Here is a 22,965-nt window from a genome sequence, read left to right as displayed (position 1 = left end):
TTCATTAATCCCAAACTGGGAAACTGAAGTGGACCATCATTGGATTAAACAATTTCAGCAGAAAAACATCTATGGGCCTGGTCAAGGGGAGGAATACATGTGGTAAAAAACTTTAAATTGTCCCCACCAATACTCTAGCTCTTTTTTTTTTTTTTCCAGCAAACTTTGTCTGGTTTTCGGATCCATTCTTGGTTTTGAAAAATTCCTGTTGACAAAAAAAAGTTACAGCCGTATGAAAACAGGGAGATCTAATCAGTGAAAGCACATCTCAGAATTACAATTTTCTTCTTTTTTTTTTTTTTTTTTTTAAATATTGTGAAAAACAAATTAAGAAATGTCATATATGAAGTTCTTTTTTTTTCCATATTTTACTTTTCATTACGTGTATCCAACATTTTGTGTTGAGATTTTTATATTACCTTTTCCAAAAAGTAATTTTTATTGCATGTAAATTTTGGGGCCTGGGGATTCAGCCTTGCATAGTTATGTTCTATGTAATAAAGTTGTAACTGGAAACTTACCTGTTTTCTTCAAACTAAATAGTCTGTGCTTTTGAGACTATGGTCTGTTTTGATCCGTTACTTTCTTTTGCTCCTAATGAAATTTTAATTATGGCACATTTTTGCTCAAACACTAACTCATCTTATAGAAACACTTAGTTAACATCTTTAATTGTATTTTATGTGACGTTTTGTCAAGAACGGGGCATTTCAGCCATTTGCATGTGTAAAAAAAAAAAAAAATTCTGTGATCTGTTACCAGGCTTATTTTGCCATTTACCACAAAAACTTCCTTTAAATAAATCATTCTTGCCATATCAAAGTACTTATAAATAAGTACCAAAATATGCTGTATGTTACCTAAGTTGAAACGGTATAACCATTTGAACAGCAGTCTTTTTGATCCATTACCACTTGACCAGGCCCATATGACGTAACTAATATTTTACACATTACCAAGTCACTGGTTTCAGTCATTCTGAATTTTCTGACTGCCATTTTGAAATATTGCACAAGTTTAATGAGACTTTGATTTAAGTTCAAAAATAATTTACAGAGGAAAAAGTATGGACTTTTTTTTTTTTTTAAATTATGTGAGACAGAAGCTTTATCTTCTACTTTTCAATAGCTGGAAAAGTTTGAATAATGGATATATCGAACAGGTTAGTGCAAAAAATAAGTTCAGATTTCACACACAAAACATGTTTGTAAAAAGGTTAACATTTCTAACAAAAGTGCCAAACAGGTCATTTGTACTGACAAAACTGCCACTTAAGTTTGGTTTTTTTTAAATTGCAATTTAAAATACGTTAAACAAGTGAAAAACAAAACACATACCCCCCCCATACACACACATTCATACTTAGATGTGCACAAAATTGTGAACATTACTACAATTAAAACCACCATTAACAGCACTAATAATAACAGCTATCAGAAGAAAGGGAGAAAAATAATTTAAAAAATTCTCTCTCTCTATACATACACTTACCATATTTGAGGAAGCTGAACAGTTCCTGTTTTTCCAATATCTGATCTTTAAGCTTTTGTTGAAGGTTGAAATAAAGAGGCGACATCTCAGAACTGAAATGGACGCATTTATTTTTCAACCACAGTTCAATGTTACTTTATTCACACTTCCTTTAATTTAAAACATTTATAAGGGAGGTTCAGTAAAAACACTCAGATTCACCAAGGTTTAAAAACATGCTTAAACAGCATTACTTTAAATCATTTCATAATAAACTTATCCTTTTAAAGACAAACTGTCCTGGAAAAAAAAAAAAAAAAAAAAAAAAATCACCTAGAGTATTTTTTCCTGCCGGTGATGTCTGATTGTGGGTTCAGTCCGCTCTAGGATCGGGATTTGCTGACCCAGTGGTACTTGTCGACCCGGGGCCCAGTGAAGGTGAAGGTGGCCCGGTAGGTTTTGAAGCCTTTCTGGTTGGAGAACTGTGAGGTCTGAGCTGCAGCCAGAGCAGGCAGAGGGGGGAACGCCTCCCCGGAGAAGGCGTTCCGCTTATGGTACGTCAGCCAGGTCTGAGGGGCTCCTGGAGCGAACTCACTGAACTGAGGACGACAGAGGGGTCAGAGGTCGGGAGGACAGACGCCATAGACCAGGGGTGTCAAACGCATTTTCTGTCAGGGGCCACATACAGCCCATTTTGATCTGAAGTAGACAAAGCCAGTAAACTACTACAACAGTTTGTTTTGGTGGAAAAAAAAGAAAAGAAAAAAAAGTACATTTACATATTATCCTTTCACAAAAAAAAAAAGTCAACCTGAAAAAACAGATTTTTAAGAAAAGTAAGGGCAATTTTAACAATATTGTGCTTTAACTCGTTTACACATGTGCATTATGGACTGGATCTACAGAGGTTAATGGAAATATTTTCAGAATGTAATATTTTTTGCACTGAAAAAATTTGGAGAAGTCATTATTTGCAAGCATAAAGTAAAATTTTTTCCACATTAAACCAAGAAAAAAAAAATTGAAGATGATATTTACAGCTTATGCTGTTATTTTACTTGAGGTCACAACTGGTCTGAACATGGCCCCGAAAGTAAAATAAGTTTGACACCCTTGTCTTCAGTGTAATTTCTGCACTTTGCAAATTCATCCTGCAGGTTGGATTGGACCCTTGTGGTGGGCCGTGTGTTTCACACCTCTGTTCCAAATTGTATTAGCAAGACCTCAAACTTGTATTTTGTGAACAGTTTCATAATAAGATTTAACACTGTGTCAAGCACCAATTAGACCTCATGCTACTTTATTAAACTTGAATGGTAACATACAATAATTTCCCCCAGTGATTAATAACGTCTTCTAATTCCTGATATATTCTAAAATCAACAAAACTATCATTTTGTGAATAGTGACAGTTCAAGGTGTTGCAACAGGCTCTGCAGTCTGTCATGTAGCTACACAGAAAATAATGTATTTTCTAAAATCTAAAGAGTCAGTTATAAGTCTCATAATGGTTAAAAAAAAATAAAGGGGAACCTTGGGGGAAAAAAAATGTAAAAAAAAAAAAAAAAAAAAAAAAAATCAGATTCAACAAATTCATGAGGTTATTCATAAAAGTTTTTTAGCATTAAAAAAATGTGTTAGATACGTGGAAGTCTTAAACCTAAGACCTGACCCCAGAGACCCGTCCCTGTTACCCGGTAGACGCTGTTGGGGTTGCTGACAGTCGGGATGGTTTTGGGTTCAGGGTTTGTGGGCGGAGTCGGTGTGGGGCAAAGAGCCAATAGGCTGCTGCTGCTGCTGCTCATGGTGACGTCTCTGCCTCCGTCCTCCTCGTCTGAAGACGAACCTGACTGGACGTCCAGGCTGGCCCGCTCCACAGCTTCATGGATACGGCGGGAAAACTCCCCGTCTCCACGGCGACTTTCATCCACCACTGAGACGCAGAACGGAGCACTGTGTTCACCATATCTATGATGGAAAAAAAACAAAACCAAACTCTGGTCAAAAGGACAGAACTGTATCTGAAGTGTTACATTCAAGATGGTTTTTGGAGCCAGAAGTGATTATATTTGGAGAAAAGGGGCGGAGCTGCAGGACTGGCAGGGGTAAGAGCCATTTATGAGGGATGTTTGGTGAAATAAAACCAAATACTAACTGAGACTGCAAACATGTGACCTTTATTCAAGCTTGTGTAGTTTTATGGTCTTGTTAGTGGAACCCATTAACCACAACTACAGTTGAGCCGACAGGGAAAAGTAATTTAGAAGCTTAAAGGTCACCCTGAGATTTTACTGATGGAAGAATTAAAAGCTAAAACTAATGAGATTAGAAACACTGCTGGGAAAATAAAAAAAATATTAGTATTTATAAAGAACAGCTGAATGCAAGTCTGTGGAAGACAGGATGTTCTGGAGCGTCATCTAGTGGCCGTCAGCGGTATTGTTTGAAGATACTGAAGAGCTGGCTTCATGTAGGATGAAAAAAAAACTGCTTTTGACAAAAAGTCTCACTTTTGCCCTTTTTATAGACTAATGGCTGGATGTAATGACATTGATTTTTTTATGTTGATTTTTTGAGATGAGATGATCCAATGGGTTTGTCAAACCCATCAGTAGGATTTTATAAAACACTGAATCCAACAGGCCAACTTCAAAACCATGATGATGAACCAAGTCTTATTATAATTACTATTATTATTGCTACCATCATTATTATTATCATCACTATTACTATTACCATTACTATTATTATTACCATTACAGTTATTATTACCATTACAACTGCTATTTCTACTACTACTACAGTTGTGGGTGGAAAACATTCATTTGCATTTTATTTTGCTGATTTTGTAGAAATTCACTTAAATTTTTTGACATATTTGATGGAACCCTCAACAGGTCCATCTGTCCCAGGTCTTCAAAGACAGTTTCCACTCCTGCTCCATGTCCCAGTACCGCCCACAGTCACTGATACGCGATTAAAAAGCTGAATGCTGTGTGACCTCTGACCTGCATGAAACCTCTCCAGGGTCGACCCAGATGGTCAGCTCCTGAGGCAGACCCAGGTCCTTGTAGCGGACCTTGCTGCGTTCACAGGCCTGTTGTAGAACCGGGTCCTGAAGCCGCAGACGGTTCATACGGAGACACCTGAGAAAGAAAACGAACCAGGGAACAAATTCAGATCCAAGTGTTTAAAGCCATTTTACTCGAGGCCCAACATTCCACTTCAATCTGATACTTCTAACAGTTGATCGTTTAGGTTGGAATTTTGAGAAATTTGTCAGATTTATGGTTCCACTTCATTACTAAATCACATTTAATTGACATTTTAGTTAATTAATGGTCACAACAAACACAAATTAAGAAAATACATGTATACAGTCAGTAAAAGAAGAAAAAAGTATCTAAAAACCTGAGCAAATTATACAAAATACACCCACATAAACCAGGCAGCATTCAAACGTCTGTCAGAAAGAATGGCAATAAATGATTTAATTTAGTTTTTAATGAAGAGTTCTGTCACTGGTTGACACTTCTGAGCAGAAATGATTAATGTATTCATCCTATTTTGTACATTTAGGCTTTGTTTTATTCAAAAGACGGGGAAAAAATAAAAAGGCGATTTATTTTCCTCCAGACATGATTTTTAACTTGGACATAACGACTCTAATAGGCAACTGTAGCAGATGCACGAAGACCCATTAGGACAGTGTTTTTCAACCTTGGGGTCAGGACCCTACGTGGGGTCGCCTGGAGTTTCTAGTAACTGGTTAAAAAAAAAAAAAAAAGACTAATAAAAAATAATGTTCATTGTGGTTGGTTTCAGATGCTGCAGCTCTTTCATAATTCATAGTTTGAGTTCTTGTTTGTTCAGTATTATTCGTCAGCCTTTTAAATCCAAGATGGACTGACTGTACATATCCTGACCAAGGAAAATCCAATTCTGCCTTAGTGCAGTAATCTACACCTGGCCGTACTGCCTCCGTCCATAATAATATACATCAGGGTTGTCAAAGTCATTTTCTTCCGGGGGCCACATTCATCCCAATTTAATCTGAAGTGGGCTGGATCAGTAAAATAATGGCATGAAAACCAACAAATAATGACAACTCCAAATTGTTTTAGTGCAAAAAATAACATTCAACTATGCCAATATTTACATTTAAAAACAATCCAAACAAAAAGGACGTGAGTAACCTGAAAAAAATGGAATTTGTTAAGAAATATAAGTAAGTAATATACATTATAGATCAGATCTACAAAAGGCACAAAACATTTAGTAACAGGCAGAATATTGTTAAAATTGCACTTAATTTTCTTCAGACATTTCAGGTTCTTCATATTTGTTCAAGTTATTCACATTTTAAAGGATAGTTTGTTAATATAAACATTTTCATAATCTAATGTTTTTTACACTAAAACAAAGAGGAAAAATTGGTGTTGTCGTTATTTTTAGGCTATTATGACATTATTTTTGAGTTTGATGCCCTAACTTGCACTTTGCAAATTCATCCACGGGCCAGATTGGAACCTTCACTGGGACGGTTTTGGCCCCCGGGCTGCATGTGATATACATTATATAGACTAAACGTCCTCTAAAATTAACATTTATTTGCAACATAGTATAGCAAACTATTATGTGATCAAAAACAAATTAATTTTAGCAAAAAAAAAAAAAAAATCTCCATTTTGAATGTCTGGGGTCGCCAGAAATTTGTGATGTTAAAAAAAAAAGTTTTCTTGTTTGGTTTTAATGCTAAATCAAAATAAACAAAAACATTTACGGTATAGGTTATTATAATAGTATTTTACTGGTCTGATCCACTTTAGCTCATATTGGTCTGAGTACCTGAACTAAAATGGTTGTTAATATCTTCAGTGAAATATTTGCATTTCACAGATTCATCCACACTGTAAGACCGGGTAAGTTGAGTTTACTTAAAAAGTCTGAGGTAACCCATTGCCTTAAAAAATTAAAGTAATGAGTAATGAAAACTTCAGTGTATTAAACTTAAATGTTTGATTTGAATGGAATTAGAATTGTAAGAACACACTCAATGCCAAGTTAATTTGACTTAAAATTTGTTGTAATGTCAATTGCTTTTTGTATAATCATTAAACTTAATATCAGTTCATTGTACACAATTCCAAATTGATTTAAATTGAAATCTTTTGCAATATTAATTGCTTTGTATAATTATTCAACTTAATATAGTGTAGTGTGGATGGAACTGTGCTTGATGTAATTTGCCAGCACAGGAAGTTCTTATAATTTGGCACGGTATAAAGATTTACTTTGCTCAAGTACAATAATGGATGAACAGTAAAGCCTTTGTTCTTCCTATGGCTCTAACTCATGGTGCAGCTCTACAGAAATACAAAAGCAAACACAAAGGCCCATAAACATTGCCATACACACATTAAGTCCAAATTAACATTAACACCACAACCCCGCTGAACCCCTGCACATAAAAATAACACATGTTCAACAACATGCCCCATACGCACAATGCAATGCACAGATAAAAAGGTGTGGTCAGGACTAAAACTTAGTGATTTAAATCCATTCAACTTAAACTTTTTCATACTCTTGACTGTCTACAAATTAGTAGAATATACTGAACATTTTATTGTAATGGAATAAAACTGAAATAATTTTAGTGCATTGCAATTAAAGGATTTTAGTAAAATACAAAGTCAAGGCCTACAGTGGCATGGATCAGACTGGACCCTTTGTCGCGCTGGTTTTAGCCCATGTTTAGGCCCCTGTGAGGTGCAGTATTTGGGTGGGGGGGGGCTCACCTGTAGGCCTGGCCCTTGGTGGGTGCGTGGGGGTGCCAGTGGTTCTTGTAGTTCTCAAACAGAACTGAGGTGAGGGCGGCGGCGAAGTGTTCCCTGCTGTCATTGTCCAGACTTCCATATCTCCTCACCAGACGAGCCACGAAGAAGACAGCAGCAGCAATCTCCTCCTTCATGGCTTCAGTCAAACCCAAACCCACAACCAGAACCAGACCCAGACCCAGCAGCTCAGCACAATGAACTCAAACAGTTAAAAACCTCTCAGGAGAATAAAACCCAGGTAGGATGTTCCTACGGCTGAATTATTACAGGACAGAAAAAGCAAAAAGTAAAACAAACGCAAACTGAATGAAACAACTCAAGCAAACACATTTGCTTCTGGATCTGATGCTGCTTCAATAAATAACCAAACATAGAAATCAACACACACACGCACATATGTCATATATATAATTATATAAGTATGTATGTGAAGCTGCCGCAGAAAAGCTTCACACACGACAAAAGACTTGAGTTTCAGCTGCACCTGATGTTTAATGAGTTTTCAGCTGTGAACCAACAGGACGCACCTGATGCTGATCAGATTAATGAGTCTGAGGTGGAGGTCTGGACTTCACCACATGAGAGCCAGTTAACCCACAAACACCCAGGACTGACTGGGACCACATGAGACTCAGTTAACCCACGAACACCCAGGACTGACTGGGACAAGCAGGAAGGCCAGTGCATAACGAATGAATTAGGCTCCTGAAGGACACAGGGTTAATAGGGAGAATTTGATTAATTAATTCATTTATTTATTTTGTTGTTAGATATATATGAGGGTATGTGTATGTGTTACCAGGATTATCCATAAAGCAGATTATCGGGAACACAAAAATATATTATTTATTGATTCTGGATTATTGAAATGGCAGGAGCTAGTTAAACTACAGACATTACTTATTACATTTAAGGCTGAAAGTCAAGTACTAGCAGCTGAATTACAAAAAGGTTTGTCTTCACTTCAGAGAATGAAGAGCATAAAAGGAAAGGTCATTTCAAACACCGGTGTGCATGGACAATTTGAAGCACGTGTGTAGATCAGAGGTTGGTGTTAAACTCTGGAATTCTCATTATAATGAGCTGAGGGAGTGGAAAAACATATTCCAACTGAAAAAAGTGGATAAATACAGAACTATGAGATTATATGAATAGTTATAAGTTTTTACATTTTGCTTCGTATTTGTTTTTGCATCTTGTGACATATTTATTTACTTATTTTGGTCTAGTATTGAAATTGTTTTGCATCATTTCATCAGGTATATATGTAACAGGGTCAATTATTTCGCAGCAATGTGGGTATCTAGATGATATTGTGTATTGCTTGTTATAATTATACAAAATCTCTTCATTTTATTTTAATTTTTTTTTGATTAATACCTGACATTATGGGCCTCTGAGTCAGTATGTGGAACTTTTAATTTGAGTCTGTTCCCCAGTGAGTAATTTACAGTGTGACACTGCCCACTATAACAAGAGTTTTGGTGCCTTTACCTCTTCCCTTTTGTTCTGGATCTCTATGGGAGAGATAAGTAGCCGTGCAGTCAGGGGAAATTTTTGGTTTTGCCTTTGCTAATTTAATTTTTAAATGAACTGGCTAGTTCAAACTCTTTGAGGTGCTTATGATGTGCTGAAACACATTTCTGCATCATTTGGTTTGTGCAGGGGCATGTTTTACGGGGTTCGCTGACCAGAGGTTTTTGTGTTTTATGCCACTTTTGTCAGGAGCTGAAAAACAATAAATGGAGACTGCCTCCAAAGTTACACGTGCGGGTCTCGTCCTTAAGAAAAAAACAACGCAGAGTCCGACACCACCGGTTACATATATTTACTTATGTTTTGTTTGTTTTGTACTTCCTAGACATGTAGTTTTGCACTTGGTTTTGTATTCATTTTGTATTATCTTTGGATGTATTTTGTTTGGTTTGTCTGACTTTATACAGTATGACTTTATAGCTAGTTGTGTATCACTAACCATTAAGGCTATTATTATTTAGAGGGGGCAGGAAATATAAGATTTTCTTCATCCTGCTCCTTTTCGAGCATGGGTGTGTACATGTTTGTTCATCTGATGATTATTGAATGTCTGCTGATGAAATGTACAACCATGAACGAAATATATGAAAATGAAGTGAAATGTATAATTATTTATTTTGTTAACCTTTTATTATTTATTTATTTATTAGTTTTTTTCCTGCTAATCTACTGCATCACACTCCAGTCCAGTAGGTGGCGGTAATGCACATGTTAAGTCGAGTGCCCGACACCAATCAAAACCAAAGAAGAAGACCCAGCGCTGCTTTTATATCAGTTCACACATGAATTTTTCTCTATTTTTAACCTTTTTAAAGTAATTTATCACCATTTACTCTAATATTGTACTCTATATTTTGCATTTTTATGTTATTTATTTATTTTTACATTTATTTTGTTTATTTAGCAGGGACAGTACACATTAACGAACATTTCTGTAAATGTGCCAGCATTAGCAAAAAAAAAATTTTTCAACTGTTGTACCAGATAGAAACATATATAAATCAGATAGAAACATATATAAATCAGATTGAAACATATATAAACCAGACTGAAATATATATAAACCAGAAAGAAACATATGTAAATCAGATTGAAACATATATAAATCAGATAGAAACATATAAATCAGATAGAAACATATATAAACCAGATAGAAACATATATAACCCAGATAGAAACACATATAAATCAGATTGAAACATATATAAACCAGATAGAAACATATATAAATCAGGTAGAAACATATAAATTAGCCAACCAACAGTAAACCAGATAGAAACATATATAAACCAGCCAACCAACAGTAAACCAGATTGATCGATTGATCAGATCTAATCTCAGCAGGTCGGTCCGTAGTTGGACAAACGATGGCATTTCCATTCAGTCCACAATTGGAGAAATGGTGGAATGTACACAGAAAGCTTCAGTCTACAGTAAAAATCAGGAGTTTCTTCAAAGACGGCTGAGTAAATATGTACCACACAAACAAAACACAATAAACATTAAGACTGAACAATGAATGTAGGACAGAAAACTGTGGTCCACTCAAAGCACCAAAAACTCTGGTTCATGTTGGACATGAGGAAATGGAACCTCATCTGGATGTGGCTTTGGAGATCTTCCAGATTTACCCACAATTCAGCTCTTCAGTCAACCATGGATGGAGTTTTAGGACAAGGAAATCAAAGTCTCATTTTTACACATAAAAAGTGATATTTCAGTATAAATGTTGTTCTGCTGTTTTAATAAAAGCATCATACACAGAGTGAAGAACTCTTTGGACTATTCTGAGTAAAAACTATTTCAAAAACAAGTCAGAATATGATCAGAATGTAGTTGTATTTACATGTGTACAAAGTCTGTGAATAGAAGCTGAGACGCTGATGGATGGTGAAGCATCAGAACAGAATGAAGGCGTTTATTGGTTCAGCTGTGAAACTGTTGATCCGATCCAAATATCAGCTGGACTCACACTGAAACACTGGGACTTTACAAATGGGATGTTTCTTCCTGAACTCTCATTGTGTCTGTCTCTGCCTCCATTCGGATTCGCTTCACGGAGACCTGGAAAAAACATGGCAGCACACATGTCCACTTCAAACTCCTGTGTGTGTGACTCAGTCTGAAGTTCAGTGGATCCACTGAGGAAAGATGTGAACGTACCTTATAGAAGAAGAAGAAGAGGCAAATATCAAATATGAGCAGAGCCAGGACGATGAGCACCACCCTGATGATCAGATGTGTCACTAAGTCTGAAACACAATAGAAACGACCTTTAAAACAATGCCCATGGAACATGTGTTTTAAGACAACAAAGAAATACCAAAGGATTGGAAGGAAGGAAGGACGGACACCTGGACAAGTTACCAAAGAAGGAAGACCAGAGCAAAGGGAACGACTACAGAGGCAGAACACTCTAGTCCACACCTGGAAAGATTTTCAACAGAACTATATCAGAGAGGATCAAACAAGCAGCAGAGGACAAGCTCCGTGACAACCAGGCTGGATTTGACAAGAACAGGTCAGGTGTTGATCAAAGAGCACCCAGCAGATCATCGTGGAACAGTCTGTAGAGTGGAATCTGCCTGTATTAGTCAACTTCAGCGACTGTGAAAAAGCATTTGATAACATAAAACGGTCCAACACTCTGGAAACTCATGAGACACTATGAAATACCAGAGAAACTAGTCAACGTTGTGTAGGCCATGGACCAAGGAACCAACTGCACAGAAAGGACAACTCTCACAACCTGTCCACGTACCGACAGGAGTACAACAAGAATTCTTTTCATCCTGGAAGTTGATTGGATCATGAAGGAACTGACCAAAGTAAAACAAAATGGACTCCAATGGACACTATGGTAACAACTGGATGACCTAGACTTTGTGGACGGTCTTGCTAGACTGTCTCATACACATGTACAGATGCAAACAAAGACAGATGACACATACATCCAGGAAAGTCCAAAGTTCTTCAGTTAGACAAAAAAATCAAGTTATCCTTTCACAGTAGATAAAAGATCCATGGAAGACTCTAACCTTTGGAGTATCATCGATAAACAAGGCAGAGCAGAAGCTGATATAAAAGCAAGAATCAGTAAAGCAAGAACAGCATTCACCCACTGGACACAAGTTTGGAAAGACACAAAGACCTCACAACGCACACAGATATGGCTTTAAATTCAAATGTGAAATCTGTTCTGTTATCTGGCTGTGAAACATGGAAGACACAATGACAGTCCTGGACAAAGTCCAGACAGTCACCAACCGATGCATGAGAACAATCCTTAAGATCAAATGGCAAGACAAAGTAACAAATGAAGAACTGTGGGACAGAAGTGAACAGAATCCAAAAGACGAGGAAATCGAACAGTGGAAATAGACATGGACTGGACAGACCCTCAGAAAACCAGGCAATAGCATCACAAGACAAGCACTAGAGTGGAACCTACAGGGAACAGGAGGCAGGGGAAGACCACGGCAAACCTGGAACCGGTGTGTAGAGAACCACATACGCACAGTGAAGTTATTGTGGAAGGAGCTCACAAGGATTGACCAAGATAAAGGTGGAGTTCACTTGTACGTGGCCTATACCCTGCCAGGGGTGTAAGGCAATGGTGATGGCCTCATTAGAACACTGACCCCACAGGCCTGTACTGGAGGCACCAGGCATGATAGACAGTTTTACAAATTTCAGCTTGTCCTTCTTTATCTTCTTGGTACAGACCAATGATTGGACGCCTCTGAAACAGTTCCATCTGTTCCACGACCACAGGACATGTTTTATCTCATGGTTGTTTAAGTCATGAGAAGTTACTGGTTGCCTCAGTTGGTCTTAAATTGCTTGTTGCAGCTGGGTAAGTTCAGTAATTATCCAGTGGACAGATCTGAACTAGTACTAATAAAATCCTGGTTCGGACGTTTGTGTTTTTCAGACAGAATATGTCTCTGTGGACACACGAAACACAATGAAAAAACAGGACCAATGTCTCCATCTAATCAGATACAGACCAGTTAGGGTTGGACTTTAATCTGTGGACAATGTGGACCTTCAGACTCAGACACACAGGTTTTAGTCGGACTGGTTTGTAGATACCATGAGTTGAGTTCTGAGCTGAAGTTGACTTCAAAGTGTTTGTTGATGTTGTTGAAGTGGACTCGTCCTATTGGACAGATTTAACACCAGTGCATGTGTCCAACTGTGTTTGTCCAGACCTCCATCTGCTGCAGCTCATAGACTGACTGATACCAGTGGACCCCCTCTAGAACCTGAACATGTGGACCACACAGACACATCTACAGATGCACCTTGAACTGTGGACACTAACTGGGCTTCACATTCAACTGGATGGACTGGTTTTAAACCTGGGTATAAACTCAACTGTGGTTTGAACTGAGCTCAGATTAAAGGACTGTTTGTTGGTTCAGCCCAGTCTCTGACAGGTTCAACTGGACCGGGTTTACCTGATCTCAGTTCTACCAATGTGGTTCTCCTCACACCTATTCACTCTACTCACTGGGAACGCTGTGGAACATGGTCATGTGACTGTTACTGTTGCATTGTGGGTATTTTGTGTGTGTTTGTCCTGACGTTACCTCCGACAGTGAGATAAAGAGCGGGGCTCTGAGATGACAAGAAGCTGTGGTTATAAACGTCCACATGATAAACGCATGTGTAGTTCCCTCGGTGGGCGTAGCCCATGGCAGACAACAGGAAGTGGGCGGAGTGATTGACAGCTGGCAGGGTGCGGTTCAGCGGCTTCTTGGTGTCGGAGATCAGCTGGAAGGAGCCTCCTGGGTACTGTGGTTGGATGGAGCATGTGATGGTAAAGTCAGAGCCGATGAGCACTTGGAACCCCTGCTGGTAGACCCCAAAGACCCCGTCAGACAGGGAGATGTTGGGCTGAGGCAGCAGATCTGTCAACACACAGAGACATGGTTGGACCAACCAGCACACATGAGCACAAACAATCAGTCATAGAGACACAGATGGATCTGATCCACATGAGTTTGGGATGTGATGAACACTGACCAATGAAAACATGGAGGAATGTGTCATTTAGAGCACAGCTGACGTTTAAAGGCATTATGGATAAAAAATGACAAACCTGTGGTGGTTTTAGAGTCTCACATGTCAACATTTGGTCGTTTCGTCCTAAATGAGACTAATGTGAAATATGTTTGTATTTTCAGCCTCATCTGGTCCAAATGAAGTTGTTCATTTGGGATCTGGACATTACAAAGGTCAAAGGTCAATATTTGACACATTTGACAGAAAAAACAATGAACTGAGACAAAATAATCAACTAATGAAATGAAAAGATTCATTAGATGTAACTTTAAATGTCAGAGTCAGAACCATCTGGTCACTAAGAATTCAGTTAAGACACACACTTTGTGTCCATTTGTACCTGAACACACCACGTCCACACCAGATGAGTCATAATAGAAATCATGTAGTCCAACACAGTCAATCAGTCCAGACGTCAGCTTTACACAACGAACTGAGACAAACCACACAAATCTGCGTGGAGAATCATCTGTTCTGTTGACTGAAACAGCTGATCCACAGTCCAGATGTTGACACACCACAGATCCAGACTTCAGGTCCCAGTCCTTATACAGGTCTTCTACTGGTCTCCACTGTCCCTGGTGTTGGATCTCCAAAGTACCAGCACAGCGGCTCGGCTGTCCCAGCAACCTGACACCACCTGGATCTGAGCAGAGACACAAAGACATGAGTCAAACAAACACACTGTCATATGAAAGCCACACCCCCTTGGTACCTGAACAGGTGAGTCCAGCAGCTGTTCCAGGTGAGCAGGTCTTCCCAGCTGAGCTGGACCTTCTACAGGCCAGGACAGCAGACTCATGTCCTTCACACTGGAGCTCACTGGTCCAGACTGGAGCCTCCCCCTCTCCATAGAGCACCCCCTGGAGGAGCCCAGGAGCCCCACAGCCCAGCTCCCTACAGACCACTTGGGTATCCTTAAGGTCCAAATCCTCTTCACACACTGAGGACCAGTACTGGTTGGACCGGACCTCCAGTCTGCCTGAACACCGACTGGAACCATGGACCAGTCTGACAGAGTCTGTGGACCCACAACAACACAGAGACATGTTTAAAGACACAAAAGCCCCTGGACAGACGGGAGTGTGAGGTTGGACTCTTTCAAAGCCTCCTGTTAGTCATTAGTGACACAGGAACTAAACAGGACTCATGGACCAGTTCAACCAGAGCCACAACATCCTCAAAGAAAACAGCAGAACAAAGAACACACCAATAAAAGGCCCTTTAATGTTGAATGTGGAGCTGAAGGACACAGTGAGTGTGTGCTGTTGTTGAACTGGATTCCAACAGAGGGCGCTGTCTACATTCAGACTGGACTCAAACAGGCCTCAGGTCCACTCTGTGGATCCTCAGTCACAGGTTAGAGTTAGTTTAAGGTCAGCTCTGGTGGAGACACAGTCCTTCTGAAGTCAGAGTGAACATTCAATATGTGTGAGTGGGGTCTTTTCAAAGGCAGTTGGTTTGATGCACACACAGAATCCCAGTGGTCAGTGAATGCACCATAATGCAGTGTGTTTGATCAGTGACCTGTGCACTGGTTCATCTCAGACAACTGGAAACATGTGGCTCATGTCAAACATCTGCATTTAAGGAGATGGTTTAGTGCCATTGATGTTTCCATGGTGTCCTCAGTCCAGCAGACCCACATAGAGCTGGAAAAAGAGCACATGGACCAACACAAAGTCCAGTTCAAACAAATGGACTCAGTCCTTCTGAGCTGTTCAACAGCCTGTTGGAAAGCAGAGTCATGTGACCACGTTCATGGACTGGAACTGAATTCAGCTCCATGTGTTTGATGTTTCAGTCCGACTGTCCAATGTGTGGACCTGGTCTTACTGGGTTTGGTTTGACACGGCTCAGATAAAACACACCTGAATGGACTCATGGAAGAACTCTGACAGAATCAGGACTATCATCAGTAGACTTACCTGAACAGGTGAGGAACAGGGCCGAGCCAATGGAGTCAGGACGTGTTCTCACACAGTCCATCAGTGTAGATGTAGAGAGAAGACAGGTGGGGCTGATGAACCACACAGGACCAGATGAATCAGATGTTCTTCCAGAAACAGCAGATCCACAGTCCAGTTGACGACATATGACATCTGCTGCCTTCAGGGTCCAGAGGTCAGAGGAATAATAATATTCCATGTATCTCCATTCTCCATGATATTTCATCTCTACTTCACCGTTACAGTGACTGGCTCCTCCCACTAGTCTGACATCATCAGGATCTGGTCAAATACAAGTGACAGATAAATGAGATCAAAGTGAGTGAACTGATAGAAGCTGCTGTCAATCAAAGCTCCACCTGTGCAGGTAAGGTCCACAGCTGTTCCAGATGAGCAGTTCTGTGTCCCTGAGCTTCCACAGTCCAGCAGAGCAGACTCAAGGCCTTCACACTGGAACGTCTGTGCCACAGGAGCCTCCGCTTCTCCATAGAGCGCCCCCTGGAGGAGCTCAGGAGCCCCACAACCCAGCTCCCTACAGACCACCTGAGCACCATGCAGGTCCAAGTGTCCTTCACACACTGAGGACCAGGACCTGGACTGGTTAGACCGGACCTCCAGTCTGCCTGAACACACACTGGACCCATGGACCAGTCTGACAGAGTCTGTGGACACAGATGGAAGAAGACTGGAATAAAACTAGAGTCTGAAGTGGACTCCAAGGGACTCTAGTGGACTGGAGTAGACCAGGGCATGGGGGCTTGGACTATATAGTGGATTTTATTGGACTGTAGTGGACTCACATTCATATGTGTTTGCTTCTTCTGTGTGACATGATGTTCATCAGCTACTTGTTTGGACATGGATATTATTGACTGATTGATTGATTGTATTGATCAATTTGTGTGAGTTCACATTAAATCTCAGTTGAAGTCATGGACCAACCAGGATCTGAGAGTCCACAGAGCCTGGAGCCCATAGTGACAGTGTAAGGGTTAGGGTTCAGTGTTAATGCTCTTACCTGAACAACTCAGCTCCAGGAATGCAGAGAGAACTGTATCAGATCTAAAACAGTCCCTCAGTGCAGATTCATCACAGTCTGATCTGATCCTCCAGTTATCTATAACTGAACCAGTGTCTCTGCGTCTCACTGAAACAGCAGATCCACAGTCCAGTTCTGCACAAACTCTGTTTCCTAACTTCCTGTGCCAGTAATACCCATTCACTGGTTTCCAGTTTCCATCCTGTTGTTTCATCTCCAGGTCACCATGACAACGACTGGCTCCTCCCACCAACCTGAAGAGGACAGACTCTGTAGAAGTAAGACAGACCAGTGAGAGTCCAGTCCAGAACCACAACACACCACCTGGACCACACTGACTGGATTATTAAGCGCATATGGTTTCCATGTCTGAACATTGTTTTCAGTCCCACTGGTATATTTTCTGTGTACAAACGGACTCAGTTCATCCATCATTCAGTCAGTCAGTGAATTGAATGGGTCAGTCTGGTCCTGTTTGTCAGTGTTTCCTTCAGTTGTGGATCTTTAAAGCCACAGTTGTCCAAATTTCAGGAACAGGAGCTGAGCGTGCTCAGTGGAGCTTCTGTAAACCCATCATTCCTGAATCCTCTGCATTGGCTCCAGTTTGTTCAGATGAAAACCACCTGAACCAGGATATTCAGCTTGAACCCATTTCACATCCCTCCTTCATACATTTCTTACCTGTTGAAGTGGTGTTGTTTTCAGGCAGAAGCCCTGCAGGAAAAACACAAAGGACAGCCATGAAAATAGGACAATATTCTGATTAGAAATAAAACACGTTCACTTTAGGAACCAAACAGGAAACTGACTTTTACAAATGTCATCTAAATACCAAACCAGCACATGTGACACAGATGAAGGTTCAAATACAAATATAGGACATGATTGAACAGCAGGAGATGAACAACGACAAGATGAAACCAACACATTTAGGTTGATCAGTATCAGTCAAACTGCAGGAATCATGAATGAATCGACTGAAATCGACCCAGACTGAAATAAACTGATTATTGTTCAGTTTTTGTTTGATGGTTGAATTAAAAAACATTAATCCAGAGCTGATCTGTAGTTATTAAACTCATATATTAATAACTTGAATCCAAAATGTGGAGTTGAACAGGTTCTGTCAGTGGATTGTGTAACAGCAGTTGATGGACAGACTGTGGAACCAATCAGAGAGCTGGGATCTGCAGTTGCTGTGACAAACAGGAAGTGAAGCAGTAAAGTTGGTTGACACTGAGGTTGGTGGTAGGCATGGGCGGGGCTGGGCTCAGCCCACCCATTTGTCCATATTGCCCCCCCCATCGAAAGTTAAGGGAAAACATTAATCCAACAGACTGCACTACTATTGAGTCTTATTTGTGATTGGGTGGACAGCCTACAGCCCGCCCTATTCCGTCAGTGATTGGTTGTCATTATTGTTTTGTATTTCCTGAGCACTTCATTCGCTCATACAGCAGCTCACTGTCTGTGGTCCATTTCCGAGCTGGGGGGTGGGACACCCTCCTCGGTCTGAAGCCCCCCCTAAAATATTCTTAAACCCCCCTAAATAATTTGGTGCTTTTTTATTAATTTTTTCAACAAAAAAGTTCCGACAAATTCAATAAAATGTGTCCAGAACATGAGTTTAAATCAATAATCCTATAACCTGTCATTATTCACTTAAATCTGATCATAAATCTGTCCGTTTCCCTTCACTTCATAGTTTAAGGTACCAAGCCCCTTCAGTGCGTCCTTATCCGGTCCATTCCACTTGTCCATATAGAGTACGCCCACATCACTGAAAATCCAGTCCACATTTTCACTGCAACCTGGCTTGCTCCTGTCTACCTTTGTAGCACACAGAGTTGACTACAGTAGCATGAGGAGAAGAACAGGAATGGATCTACCAAAGGGTTTCAAGACGGTAAGTACTCATCAGTGCTAGTAGTAACAGTTATCTCCACCCCTCGTGAACAGCAGAAAGTCCCATGAACCAAGCGCTCCCTGTTGGACAAATACAAACATGGACAGTAAAAACCCTGCCCACTCCATCCACAGAGCCCCCCCCACACACACACACACACACACACAGGGGGCAGCGTGGTGGAGCATAGCCCAGCTGAGGAACAGAACCCAGAGGCAGAGCAGCTGAACACTGCCTAAAGTTTTTTTGCCTCTGTGTTCCTTCGTACAGTTGGAGACCTCCTGCGCTCAGCACTGCCAGGTGTTACACAGCGGCGGCAGGGGACCACCACACCCCTTCAGAACACCCTAGGGTTTTCATAAAAGCATAGATAACAAGAATGGTGATAATCCAACCATGATCTATGTATAAGTTCCACTGATCCAATCCCATCACTATATTAGCCGTTTGACCAGATGAAAGTCTAATATCAATTTAAACCTATGATTTATAATATTAAATATTAAGGATGAACAATGATCAGTTTTTCTCCAAAATGAGTGAATGTAAATGTGGCTCAGCTGACCACAGCTGTCTATTCTATTGTGTCTCAGCTTTTTTGGCCTATTAGGGGATAAAAGACCATATTGAACTGTAGGTTATTTTTGTCCTAATTGTAAAAGCCTATACCTTCTAAATGGGATTTAATATGTATTGAGACATAACTACCTTCCTCCATGCCATGGACTGCACATAATTCCATATCATATTTACACAGTACTATAATCCCTTATAGAAGGTAAAGGCTTTTAGAAATAGGACAAAAATAGCTTAACATCCAATATGGTCTTTTATCCCTTAATAGGCCTAGGGGTTAAGGAGACCGAAACATAAAAAGGCAACCAATGGATAGAACTCCCAAAATAACACCAACACAGAGTCAGGGTGCCCAGCAACACAAGGGGGACAATAACTAAACTAAAACCAGACAAGCTGGGTCACCCACCTCTAAACTACAAATGTAACTAAACAGACGGTGACATGTCCAAGTGTCAACTGAACCGGGCTGTGGCTGGTCGGAGAGCGAGCAGACGACAGCGAGCAAGAGAGAGAGCGAGGGACCCGCTTCCAGCTTTTAAGAACTTGTGCCATCAGGTCCAGCCAATCAACAAAACAGCTTTGTTCCTGTCGCCGTCACTGAGCTCAATAAGAAATAGTGACATTGCACTTTATTAACTTATTTTAGTGATTTATCCTATTTCTTTGCTCTGTTTATTATTATTGTGACTTCAAATTTTTAAATTTTATGTTCCTATCCTGGTTTTTATCCCAGACTGTTTTTATCTTCTCTGGGTTTTTATTGTGTTCTATTGCATCTTGTTTTTATTTATTTGATCTTATTTATTTTATTCTTTTACTTATCCATGCTGCTATACTGATGAATGGTGGAACACTGAACACTTTTTGTCCTGTCTTGACACTTGATCAACTACCTGCCGAACAGATTCAATGTATGTCTAGTTGTAATGCCAAAAGCGATCACTTTGTCTGCAAAACAAATCGACCCACAGGTATAAATAAAGTAACCTTGAACCTTAAACCTTGAATCAGAGCCTGAAGAGACACAATAGTTTACAAGAAAAGCACTCGGAGAGCGCAGACCTCCGCCAAGACAGATCTGCCCCCCTGATCACCACCAAAATTTAATCATTTCTTCCTTGTGCCAGTATCAACATTTCCGGAAAATTTCCTGAAAATCCATCAATAACTTTTTGAGTTATCTTGCTAACAAACAAACAAACACGCCCGCATGCAAACACACAAAGCAAAGCAATCACAATACCTCCTGGTGGAGGAAATGAGAGAGAATAAGGCTGGAGTGTACACGTGGTGCACGTAACAGGTCCGAACCAGCGCTCAGGTACCAAACACCAGTACTTTTCACTGAGTCTACATCCAACAAACACAACTGTATTAGAACTTCGACAGTAACTGGAAGAGAAACACAAACCAAACATCCAATCACACACTGACAAATACTGAACAGGCGTCGATAAAGCACAGTCACCGTTAAACATCCCACATCCAAACATGAGCTGCTGTGGTTCATCACCACTCAAAACAACATCCCATCATCACTCTGTCTAATGTGACAAACACATGAAACAGACCAAGTGACCAACAGTAGTCCCACTCTATCCAGTGGAGACGCTGGAATGCATCAGTCTGTCCACAGTGTGGTGGATTCAAAGCCTGTTGTCCATCCAAGCACACACACACACACACACACACACACACTCACACTCTGTTAGCGTCCCAGACTTCAGTCTCATCTATCCTGTTGCTACCTGGAATGTTCATGGACAGGAACATCAGGATATAGACGGTGTGGTCCATGTCCAGTCAGATGGTCTTCTCTTCTCGGTGCTGTCCTCTTCACTGTCTCTGTCTTTGCTCAGGGCTCCAGTCTGGTCCTCCTTCATTCTTATCTCCTCATCGATGCTTCGGCTGCTCAGTGTCACAGTCGACCTCAAACATTTCATCACATCAGACGTGTTCAGAGTTCAGCCCAAAAACTGTCCTGATGAATGTGACGCAGCTCGAACACCACAACCAGTCACTGACAGTTTAAAGTTAGTTCCAAAAGAACCAAGCAACAGGACGAAGCACCAACAGCAACAGCAGCAGCAACAGTCTAATCCACTAAATGTGGAGTCTGTGTTCGACACCAGGGAAACCAGTGAAACTAAAGGAGCAATGAGCAGTCACTTTAAACCAGGGGGGGCCACATGGAGCCTAATATGATCTGAGGTGGGCTGGACCAGGAAAATACTGTAAATAATAGGATAAGAACTGATAAATAATGTCAACTCCAATGTTTCTCGATGTTTTTAAGTGAAAATAGCAAAATTCCTTAATGAAAATGTTTACATGTATGAACTGTACTTAATCATAACATGAACAAATATGAACAACCCGAAAGTTCTTCCGAAAAATATTTGCAATTTTGACAATATTACGCCTTAGTTTATCATATATACATGTGCATCACAACTTACAGATCACAGTGGATCTTCAAATACACAAAACGTTTAATAACAGGCAGAATATTGGTACAATTCCACATACTTCAGACATTTTTGTTCAGGTTATTCACATTTTTTGTAAAAGGCTAGTCTGTAATATGAATAAATTGTTCATATCTTTTTGCTCAAATATTTATCTCTGTTACTTAGGGGTTAATTTTAAACGCTGTACTGCTCACTCAGTCAGAGTTGCTTTTAACAATGCATTCCATATTATGCATGGTTTTTATCATAGCTGTAGTGCTAGTGGTATGCTCTGTTTTAAAAATGTTCGCTCTTACTATGAGATGTTACGGAAAGCAATTTTGAATTTTATACTGCGTTTAAGTCACTCTAGAAATGTTGTGATTTTTACAATTGTTACCTATGACTTTCATGCTGATTCTACACTTGTTAAATACTGGCATCAGCATCTTTATACTTGTTACTGAAGATAGGGTGTGTGCATGTGTGTTGTTTTTTATATTTATAACCCTTTTTATTATATATATTTTTTAATGTTCATTATACTCTATGGACTGTAATTATTTACATGTCTGATACAAATAAATAAATGAAAATGAAAAAATGAAATAAATGTAAATGTAAACATTTGTGGACTGACAAGAACTTGATAAGAACTAACTGAACTGGAACAGAGTGACCCCACTGGAGTCTCTTATATTTGCACACACATTCCACAATTATTACACAGTTCATGCACCCCCCGTACCCACATTGTCCCATTCACGTCTGCTGTCGGCCTTTATGTTCACGCTGTCCCTCAATTTCCCTACAAATCCATGAAAAAATTCCAGCATGTGTCCACGTGTAATGTGTGAAACTGTATGATGTCTTATATTTGTGCTTTGCATTATCTTCTGTTCTTCACTGTAATTTCCGAAGGATTTGTGTTGGGCGCTTGGGCACGCTGCGACCGGCAGTGAGTGAAAGCCTACTGCAAACAAATCTACCTGAACACAGGGAAAACATGGTTTTCATTATTTATAAGTTATTATGATAGTATTTTACTGGTCTGACCCACTTTAGATTGAATTGACTTAAAATAAATTTAACATCCTTGATTGTTAATTTCTTCAGTGTAATTTTT

At 39.9% G+C, this 22,965-nt stretch overlaps 1 protein-coding gene across 1 annotated transcript; it reads right to left on the bottom strand.

Annotated features, from left to right (window-relative positions):
- Positions 1–1,584: 1,584 nt before the first annotated feature.
- Positions 1,585–7,901, bottom strand: btg4 (B-cell translocation gene 4). The gene is made up of 4 exons (XM_030153306.1): positions 7,272–7,901; positions 4,479–4,616; positions 3,165–3,438; positions 1,585–2,069 (listed from the first exon to the last, which is right to left on the bottom strand). Exons 1-4 carry the CDS (start codon positions 7,442–7,444, stop codon positions 1,854–1,856), a joined length of 801 nt encoding a protein of 266 aa, XP_030009166.1. The 5' UTR covers positions 7,445–7,901; the 3' UTR covers positions 1,585–1,853.
- Between the last annotated feature and the right edge of the window lie 15,064 nt (positions 7,902–22,965).

Source organism: Sphaeramia orbicularis, chromosome 14, assembly GCF_902148855.1.
Source record: "Sphaeramia orbicularis chromosome 14, fSphaOr1.1, whole genome shotgun sequence".
Lineage (NCBI taxonomy): Eukaryota > Metazoa > Chordata > Actinopteri > Kurtiformes > Apogonidae > Sphaeramia > Sphaeramia orbicularis.
Note: the sequence above shows the minus strand (reverse complement) of the source record. Positions and strands in the feature narration are given on the sequence as shown.